We start from the raw sequence: 11,003 nt of genomic DNA on the forward strand, positions 1-11,003 counted from the left end.
GTTTTCGTCCAGGATATCCCTGTACTTGGCCGCATTCATCTTTCCCTCGATTGCAACCAGTCATCCTGTCCCTGCAGCTGAAAAACACCCCCACAGCATGATGCTGCCACCACCATGCTTCACCGTTGGGACTGTATTGGACAGGTGATGAGCAGTGCCTGGTTTTCTCCACACATACCGCTTAGAATTAAGGCCAAAAAGTTCTATCTTGGTCTCATCAGACCAGAGAATCTTATTTCTCACCATCTTGGAGTCCTTCAGGTGTTTTTTTTTTAGCAAACTCCATGCGTGCTTTCATGTGTCTTGGACTGAGGAGAGGCTTCCGTCAGGCCACTCTGCCATAAAGCCCCGACTGGTGGAGGGCTGCAATGATGGTTGACTTTCTACAACTTTCTCCCATCTCCCAACTGCATCTCTGGACCTCAGCCACAGTGATCTTTGGGTTATTCTTTACCTCTCTCACCAAGGCTCTTCTCCCCCGATAGCTCAGTTTGGCCGGACGGCCAGCTCTAGGAAGGGTTCTGGTCGTCCCAAACGTCTTCCATTTAAGGATTATGGAGGCCACTGTGCTCTTAGGAATCTGAAGTGCAGCAGAAATTTTTTTGCAACCTTGGCCAGATCTGTGCCTTGCCACAATTCTGTCTCTGAGCTCTTCAGGCAGTTCCTTTGACCTCATGATTCTCATTTGCTCTGACATGCACTGTGAGCTGTAAGGTCTTATATAGACAGGTGTGTGGCTTTCCTAATCAAGTCCAATCAGTATAACCAAACACAGCTGGACTCAAATGAAGGTGTAGAACCATCTCAAGGATGATCAGAAGAAATGGACAGCACCTGAGTGAAATATATGAGTGTCACAGCAAAGGGTCTGAATACTTAGGACCATGTGATATTTCAGTTTTTCTTTTTTAATAAATCTGCAAAAATGTCAACAATTCTGTTTTTCTGTCAATATGGGGTGCTGTGTGTACATTAATGAGGAAAAAAATGAACTTAAATGATTTTAGCAAATGGCTGCAATATAACAAAGAGTGAAAAATTTAAGGGGGTCTGAATACTTTCCGTACCCACTGTAGGTGGAGACTCTTGAGACTACTCTCCTGCCTCATTCTTATCAGAAACTGAGAAAAAATATTATAATTGCAACATTGTAAATAATGATAGTGGCATGAACATTAAGTTTCATATTATTTAACAACATATAATTCAAATTCTTAGCCTGGTAAGCCCAGGAGAGTACATAGACACGTACAGTTTTACATTTAAATGCTGACAACTAAACACTGTCATCACTGTTTAGACTAACGTTAGCAAGCTAGAGATGCTTCTTTAAGGACATCTTAATAGTATTCTTGATAATCAGTAACTTGCCTTCATAGGCCTGAACACATTTTTGAAATCGTGTAATATTTCAAAGCCTTTATTATTTTTCAGTTCTACAGCTGTGCAGTAAAATTCACTTCAAAGATTCACTTTCCATTCCTAAAGATGACATGAAAAAAATACTTTTTCACAGAAAACGTTTTTTAAGATGAAAATGACATGAAATTACCCTTAACCAGAAGATGGCAGTAGAGGTTTACTCATTGGCTGCAGCTGCCATTTCAACTGCCATAGTTTTTCACGTCTTGCTTTTTGATTTCTTAGAAATTACTAGTAAAACAAATTTTAGTTATTTTTTTCCTGCACTGACGTATATAGTAAGTGCAGAAAGTCATTAAAATAAAGAAATAAATAAGCTCAGACACAAGCCTACAAGGGTAAATTATTTAAATACTTATATAATAAATTAAATAATTTAAATATTAATGGTATAGGAATTTAATAAAAATCATTATGATAAAATATTTTAGATTTAACAGTTTTATCTTGAACTGTAAAAGCTATTAAATAGGCTATATTTAACCAACACAAACTTGTTACTGCTGTAGTCTTGTTACTCTTGTTTTAGCCTTAATCATTTAATGCACAGCTCTCTTTTTGACATTGGCTTGTCAGATGTTTCTGTCGGTTATTACTGGCTATGTATAAGGCCATAGAGAGAGGTGTTGTATTATGTTCTTATTTATTGTAACTCAAAAATAATAATTACTTTTGCAAAATCACTTACTGCATGCAGTTAGCCCTCAGCAACAGAGTTAACAAACTAATTGACAAAACATAATCATCTACTATCAGAGTAGGTGCTATGTAACAAAGCACTTACTTTGTTACTATTAAAATATCTTAAATAAATAATGTATTTATGCAATATTAATGCAATCCAGACAGATATCCTCAATGCTGGAATTGCTGTGTGACTTCATAATGCTTCTCTACCATTTATGAACCCTTTCTTGTGGCCTTGTGTGATAGCAAAAGTAGTAAAAATACTTTTTCATACTACTGTATATTCAAAGGGATGATGCATATATGAGGATTTATGGTTAGATGTTTTTGATTGTACATTTCAGATGTTTTTGTATAAGCTCTTTGACACTTTTCTAAATCAGTTGATCTCCCAGCTGTATGTTCTTCTCCCTTGATGCTGCCGGTCTTGGAAAGAGTCAACATGTCAGGTGTATAAAAGGCAGTGTGAGTTGAAGCTCGTCTTTATTGTGGAACCTCCAGGAGTGAAGATTCAGTGGAGCGGATACAAACAGCGTCTTCAGAGGTTGCAAATATTGCACTATATGATGGATATCACATGGAACGATACTCTGTTTGGATGATTCTTCCAAATGCTTCACAATGAATCTAACAAGAGTGAACCAAAGTGATGTCTGTCAGGAGCATGCGTGTCCAGAGAGATCTGTGTCTTTATGTGTCTATGTGATTCTGTATGTGGCCTCAGCAGCTGTGTCTCTTCTGACTGTGTGTGGAAACCTGCTGGTCATCATCTCTGTTACTCACTTCAAGCAGCTCCACACACCTGCTAACATCCTCATAGTCTCTTTGGCTGTGTCTGATCTCCTGGTTGGAGTTTTTGTGATGCCTCTTTATTTGTCTTGGCTCATTGAATCATGTTGGACTTCTGGACCAGTGATGTGTTCGATGTTAAAATTTGTGAATTTTCAGGCAACAAGTGTTTCTGTTCACACTGTGGCTCTGATAGCAGTTGATCGTTTTTTAGCTTTAAATTCTCCTTTTCTTTACTCTGAGAAAATCTCACCCACTGTGATCTGCATTGCAACTATATTTAACTGGATGTTTTCACTCATTTATAATTTCATTCTTCTTTTCGTTAACGGAAACTTCACTGATGTCACGTGTCCGGGAGTGTGTGTTTCTACTGTAGATGGAGTTTCATCTCTCATTGACCTCCTGATTGTGTTTCTTATTCCATGTACAGTCATTATAATATTATATACTCATGTTTTTGTCATTGCTAAGAAACATGCGACTGCTATACGAGCCCTTCAGGTCCACAACAGCACACAATCCTCCAAAAACAGAGTCAGTGACAAATCAGAGCGAAAAGCTGCGATACAGCTGGGGATTCTGGTCTTTGTGTTTCTCTTGTGTTTGCTGCCATATTATATTTGCTCTTTAGTGATTCCGTACAGTAGTGCTGATTTGTTTTATGTCAGAGATGTTACTGTAATATTTTTCTTTCTAAACTCCACCATTAATCCCATCATTTATGCTTTATTCTATCCCTGGTTTCAGAAAAGCTTAAAATTAATTTTCACATTTAAAGTGTTAAATAAAGACTCATCCCTGATGAATGTGCTGTAACTCACTGAATGTAAGACTCAAGTTTACACTTTTTTTCCCTGCTTTGTATTTTTATATATAGGCTACTTTGTCTAGGTTAAAATGTTATTTTGTCATATTAAACATGAGTCTTGACTACAAAATGGTCACTGAATATTTCTTAAATTATTGCAGATACAGATGTCGACCTTTCTCAAGAAAAGGCTCCCATAGCAGAGAAGTGTAACTGGGATATATTCTCCAGTCTCCTCTCTGTAATTCATTATTTCAATACTATGATAAAATGGCAAAAGGAAAACCTCATGTGTTTAAATGTTGTACTGTATCACTGTTATGCACTTTTCAGTAATTATGACACATTCAAAACTTTTAATATTTCTTACAATCAGTTGTTAGAATCATTCAAACTGACAAGATTAATTAAAAGAACCACTAAGAACCCAATCAAGCCTCAAGTGTAAAAAAATAATGCTACGTATTTACGTAGAAAAGTTATCTAAAGAGTTTTGCTAAAGAGTGGGCACATAAATATCGTCTTTAATGTGAATAAATCCAGATTATACTAAATGAAAAGAAATGTTCCACATGGCCGGTTGCATAAACAGTTTAGGCTAGTCTTAAAAAGTTAGTCATCTATTGTTATTATTATTTTTTTAAACAACATAAAAGCTAAGATGTACTGTATGTACTGTTTCAGTGTGTGTTTAAATACATGACTGCATAAAAGAATATAAGAATATAAGTTATAAACTCTTAAGACCTAATATTTTTTAAATGCAGCTTTAGAGCCAAAGGCTCACATTCGGCTTATAGATTCTGTCCTGTGTTTTTGTTATTATGTTCACATACACTTTGGCTGAAGGTTTGGTTTAGTTTGTGTGCTCAGTCGGCCTCCTGCTGGTAGATGCTTTAATTACAGCCTTCTGGGGTCAAAGACCATCTTTTTCTAATAAAGGCCATGTCAAATGGAAAAAAATTGTTTGGAAGCAAAATAGCAGAACATATGATTCATATAAGCACACTTTTATTTTTATAAGACACTCCAAATCCATTTTCTTCTGGATGAACAGAATCAGTTGATCTCCCAGCTGTATGTTATTCTCCCTTGATGCTTCTGGTATTAGAAAGAGTAAACATGTCTAGTGTATAAAAGGCAGTGTGGGTTGTTGCCCATTTTACCTGGTACTTTGGAACCTCTAGGAATGAATATAGATTGTTGTTCTGATGATAAGGAGTTCAAAGCTGTTGGAGATACAAATAGCATCTTCAGAGGACTTTATCTGTGATTATGCATTTTTAAATGAAGGAGGTCAAAGGGAACGATACTCTGTTTGGATTCCAAATGCTTAACAATGCATCTAACAGCAGTGAACCAAAGCTTTGTCTGTCAGGAACATTCATGTCCAGAGAGATCTGTTTCTTTATCTGTCTATGTGATTCTGTATGTGGCCGCAGCAGCTGTGTCTCTTCTGACCGTGTGTGGAAACCTGCTGGTCATCATCTCTGTTAGTCACTTCAAGCAGCTCCACACACCCGCTAACATCCTCATCCTCTCTTTGGCTGTGTCTGATCTCCTGGTTGGAGTTTTTGTGATGCCGTTTCAGTTATCTTGGCTCATTGAATCATGCTGGATTTCTGGACCAGTGATGTGTTTGGTTTTCAATTTTGTGACTTTTCAGGCAACAAGTGTGTCTGTTCACACTGTGGCTCTGATAGCAGTTGATCGGTTTTTAGCTTTAAATTTTCCTTTTCTTTACTCTGAGAAAATCTCACCCACTGTGATCTGCATTGCAACTTTATTTAACTGGATGTTTTCACTCTTTTATAACTTCACTCTTCTTTTCAGTAATGGAAACTTTGCTAATGTCATCTGTCCAGGAGAATGTTTTTATGTTATAGATGGGGTTTCATCAATTGTTGATCTCATAATTGTGTTTCTTATGCCATGTACAATTATTATAATATTATACACTCATGTTTTTGTCATTGCTAAGAAACATGCGACTGCTATACGAGCCTTCAGGTTCACAACAGCAAACAATCCTCCAAAAACAGAGTCAGTGACAAATCAGAGTGAAAAGCTGCAATGCTGCTGGGAATTCTGGTCATTGTGTTCCTTCTCTGTTTACTGCCATATTATATTTGTTCTTTAGTGAGTTCATATGACAATGCTGACAGGTTTTATGTCAGACAAGTTGCTGTAATAATTTTCTATCTGAACTCCACTTTTAATTCCATCATTTATGCTTTATTCTATCCATGGTTTCAGAAAAGCTTAAAGTTAATTTTCACATTTAAAGTGTTTAATAAAGACTCATCCCTGATGAATGTGCTGTAAGTGATTGAAAACAAAATGTTTTTCAAATTAATTTTATTCAATTAAATGTGAAATTTTTTGGTAGTAGAAAAATTGAAAAAATATTTTCTTATAAAACATACTCCAATAGTCTTTGTTTTTTAAAAAAAAAATATTTTTTTTACATTAACCCTAATGTGTTTTTACATTATTTTGTCATATTAAAAATTCTACATTAAAAACAGCTATTGAAAATTTCCTCAATTATTGCAGAGATACAATTTGTTTAACACATGCTGACCTTTTTGACAATATGCTTCAAACGCAGAGTGCTGAAATATACTGAGATTGAGATATAGCCCATCCCTCTGTATTTCATTACTTTAATACAGTCATAAACTGTTAATGTTTTAGGAAAACCTTACATGTGGATTCGTGTGTGTTAGTGTTCAAACGTTGTAGTGTAACTACATGTTATGTGAACACCCAGTCATGCATCATATTATTTCAAGTGTCACAAACACCTTAAACATAATATTGGCCTATTTCATTAAGTCACATTATCATGTTTAAAAGCTCTGTCAGATTCAGAGCTTTTAATATTTCACTTGTTAGAATCATTCAGACTATCCGACTTACCAGAGTCATACGTTTCTAAATGAAATCAAACTAAAGAGAATCTAAAAGTTAAAATAAAAATGAGCCGCATTCACTAATTTTGTATGATTTGCATATTCATGTGCACAATAAAGTTGTACCACAAAGTTTTAGCTGGTAAGCAGACGCATAAATTTGTTCTTATCCTCTTAATGTTGATGAATCTGGATTATTCTAAATGAGGGAGCCAGTGGCATAGCAAGTCAGCCCCAGGCCCAAATGCAAAAACATTTGTAGGCTGTACATTTGTAGACAATGTTATAGGCTGATGTATGCTCCAGAGCTCATTATTGTCTTTTCTGAGGTAAATCACATTACATGACTATTCATGAGCTGTTTTACTGATGGTACAAATGATTCAAAATAATATTTAATACTTTTAAAGGAGAAGTCCACTTCCAAAACAAAGTTTCACATATAATGTACTCACCCCCTTGTCCTCCAAGATGTTCATGTCTTTCTTTCTTCAGTGATAAAGAAATTATGTTTTTTGAGGAAAACATTTCAGCATTTTTCTCCATGTAATGGACTGATATGGTGCCCCGATTTTGAACTTCCAAAATGCAGTTTAAATGCAGCTTTCCAAATGTGGTTATTTTCATAAAAAAATACAATTTAAATACTTTTTAATCTCAAACGCTCATCTTGTCTTACTCTCCCTGAACTCTGTGTATTCTGACTCAAGACAGTTAGGGTATGTCGAAAAACTGCAATCGTATTTTCTCTCCTCAACTTCAAAAATCATTTCAAAATCATCCTACATCGCTGCAGAAGCGCCGACCCATTTTTTGCAAAGTGAACATGCAAAGATCATCAAACACCCTTAACAAAAAGGGTAAAACAACAATATAGGATGATTTTGACGTTGAGGGAGAACATGAGATGTGAGTTTTTTGACATACCCTAACTGTCATGAACCGGAACAAAAACAGTTCAGGCAGAGTAAGACAAGACAAGCGTTTGACATTAAAAAGTATATAAATTGTATTAGGTCGCACATGCGCATTGACTTGGTTTTGCACTAATCAGTTGTTCCACAAGGTGGCAACACTGGTCCAGGTCGCTGTTTCACAGTGGAAAATTAAACTAAAGAGTTGGAACAGCAACACATAAATGCTTGTGTGAGGGGGTAATGAGAGAGCTGCAACTTTAGTTGAAAAAAATACCAAAATATTTTTATCGGTCATAACTTCTATAGAAAAATAGCTGGACTTAAGACAGCTGGAAAAAGACACTGGACTAAGATGAAACTTTTTTGAGTGCACGTGTCGAGCGACTGCATTTGCGCACCTTTTCAAAATGGAGTATACTTTGAAAGGCTATGTGTTCGACTGCACGCATACTAGCGTACATGTACAAAAATGGATGGTATATACCAGGGGTGGCGAACTCTGGTCCTGGAGAGCCGCAGCCCTGCAGAGTTCAGCTCCAACCCTAATTAAAACTCACCTGCCTGTTGCTTTCTAGTAACCCTTCAGACCTTAATTAGCTTGTTCAGGTGCGTTTGATTAGGGTTGAAGCAAAACTATGCAGGGCTGCGGCTCTCCAGGACCGATGTTCGCCACCCCTGGTATATACCCATGCTACTTAGGACTGGTTTTGTGGTCCAAGGTCACATGGTCATAGTTGATTCATTGATCAACTTCATTTATCTCATTGTTGTGTTTCTTATGCCATGTACACTTATTATAATATTATACATCCCTGTTTTTGTCATTGCTAAGAAACATGCGACTGCTATACGAGCCCTTCAGGTTCACAACAGCACACAATCCTCCAAAAACAGAGTCAGTGACAAATCAGAGCGAAAAGCTGCGATCCTACTGGGGATTCTGGTCTTTGTGTTTCTCTTGTGTTTGCTGCCATATTATATTTGCTCTTTAGTGATTCCGTACAGTAGTGCTGACTTGTTTTATGTCAGAGATGTTACTGTAATGTCTTTCTAAACTCCACCATTAATCCCATCATTTATGCTTTATTCTATCCCTGGTTTCAGAAAAGCTTAAAACTAATTTTTACATTTTAAAGTGTTAAATAAAGACTCATCCCTGATGAATGTGCTGTAACTCACTGAATGTAAGACTCAAGTTTCCACTCTTTTTTCCCTGCTTTGTATTTTTATATATAGGCTACTTTGTCCAGGTTAAAATATGTTATTTTGTCACATGAGTCTTGACTACAAAATGGTCACTGAATATTTCTTAAATTATTGCAGATACAGATGTCGACCTTTTTCAAGAAAAGGCTCCCATAGCAGAGAAGTGTAATTGGGACATATTCTCCAGTCTCCTCTCTGTAATTCATTATTTCAATACTATGATAAAATGGCAAAAGGAAAACCTCATGTGTTTAAATGTTGTACTGTATCACTGTTATGCACTTTTCAGTAATTATGACACATTCAAAACTTTTAATATTTCTTACAATCACTTGTTAGAATCATTCAAACTGACAAGGTTAATTAAAAGAACCACTAAGAACCCAATCAAGCCTCAAGTGTAAAAAAATAATGCTACGTATTTACGTAGAAAAGTTATCTAAAGAGTTTTGCTAAAGAGTGGGCACATAAATATCGTCTTTAATGTGAATAAATCCAGATTATACTAAATGAAAAGAAATGTTCCACATGGCCAGTTGCATAAACAGTTTAGGCTAGTCTTAAAAAGTTAGTCATCTATTGTTATTATTATTTTTTTAAACAACATAAAAGCTAAGATGTACTGTATGTACTGTTTCAATGTGTGTTTAAATACATGACTGCATAAAAGAATATAAGAATATAAGTTATAAACTCTTAAGACCTAATATTTTTTAAATGCAGCTTTAGAGCCAAAGGCTCACATTCGGCTTATAGATTCTGTCCTGTGTTTTTGTTATTATGTTCACATACACTTTGGCTGAAGGTTTGGTTTAGTTTGTGTGCTCAGTCGGCCTCCTGCTGGTAGATGCTTTAATTACAGCCGTCTGGGGTCAAAGACCATCTTTTTCTAATAAAGGCCATGTCAAATGGAAAAAAAACACAGTTTGGAAGCAAAATAGCAGAACATATGATCCATATAAGCACACTTTTATTTTTATAAGACACTCCAAATCTATTTTCCTCTGGATGAACAGAATCAGTTGATCTCCCAGCTGTATGTTATTCTCCCTTGATGCTTCTGGTATTGTAAGAGTAAACATGTCTAGTGTATAAAAAGGCGACTTGGGTTGTTGCCCATTTTACCTGGTACTTTGGAACCTCTAGGAATGAATATAGATTGTTGTTCTGATGATAAGGAGTTTAAAGCTGTTGGAGATACAAATAGCATCTTCAGAGGACTTTATCTGTGATTATGCATTTTTAAATGAAGGAGGTCAAAGGGAACTTAACTCTGTTTGGATGGTGCTTCCAAATGCTTAACAATGAATCTAACAGCAGTGAACCAGAGCGATGTCTGTCAGGAACATTCATGTCCAGAGAGATCTGTTTCTCTATCTGTCTATGTGATTCTGTATGTGGCCGCAGCAGCTGTGTCTCTTCTGACCGTGTGTGGAAACCTGCTGGTCATCATCTCTGTTAGTCACTTCAAGCAGCTCCACACACCCGCTAACATCCTCATCCTCTCTTTGGCTGTGTCTGATCTCCTGGTTGGAGTTTTTGTGATGCCTCTTTATTTGTCTTGGCTCATTGAATCATGTTGGACTTCTGGACCAGTGATGTGTTCGATGTTAAAATTTGTAAATTTTCAGGCAACAAGTGTGTCTGTTCACACTGTGGCTCTGATAGCAGTTGATCGGTTTTTAGCTTTAAATTCTCCTTTTCTTTACTCTGAGAAAATCTCACCCACTGTGATCTGCATTGCAACTTTATTTAACTGGATGTTTTCACTCTTTTATAACTTCACTCTTCTTTTCAGTAATGGAAACTTTGCTAATGTCATCTGTCCAGGAGAATGTTTGTATGTTATAGATGGGGTTTCATCAATTGTTGATCTCATAATTGTGTTCCTTATGCCATGTACAATTATTATAATATTATACACTCATGTTTTTGTCATTGCTAAGAAACATGCGACTGCTATACGAGCCTTCAGGTTCACAACAGCAAACAATCCTCCAAAAACAGAGTCAGTGACAAATCAGAGTGAAAAGCTGCGATACTGCTGGGAATTCTGGTCATTGTGTTCCTTCTCTGTTTACTGCCATATTATATTTGTTCTTTAGTGAGTTCATATGACAATGCTGACAGGTTTTATGTCAGACAAGTTGCTATAATAATTTTCTATCTGAACTCCACTTTTAATTCCATCATTTATGCCTTATTCTATCCATGGTTTCAGAAAAGCTTAAAGTTAATTTTCACATTTAAAGTGTT

The 11,003-nt window shown here is 36.2% G+C and overlaps 1 protein-coding gene and 2 pseudogenes across 1 annotated transcript; all 3 read left to right on the forward strand.

Annotated features, from left to right (window-relative positions):
• Positions 1–2,730: 2,730 nt before the first annotated feature.
• Positions 2,731–3,717, forward strand: LOC127183349 (trace amine-associated receptor 13c-like). Its single transcript, XM_051139333.1, has one exon. The coding sequence runs from the start codon at positions 2,731–2,733 to the stop codon at positions 3,715–3,717; it is 987 nt and encodes a 328-aa protein (XP_050995290.1).
• A 1,331-nt stretch (positions 3,718–5,048) lies between these two features.
• LOC127183249 (trace amine-associated receptor 13c-like) lies at positions 5,049–8,715 on the forward strand (annotated as a pseudogene).
• A 1,336-nt stretch (positions 8,716–10,051) lies between these two features.
• LOC127182552 (trace amine-associated receptor 13c-like) overlaps positions 10,052–11,003 on the forward strand; it is a 19,365-nt pseudogene continuing 18,413 nt past the window's right edge.

The sequence above is a fragment of the Labeo rohita genome, chromosome 20 (assembly GCF_022985175.1).
Source record: "Labeo rohita strain BAU-BD-2019 chromosome 20, IGBB_LRoh.1.0, whole genome shotgun sequence".
NCBI lineage: Eukaryota > Metazoa > Chordata > Actinopteri > Cypriniformes > Cyprinidae > Labeo > Labeo rohita.

Coding starts and splice junctions, on each gene's coding strand:
- LOC127183349 (XM_051139333.1), top strand. CDS start 2,731: ATGAATCTAACAAGAGTGAACCAAAGTGATGTCTGTCAGGAGCATGCG.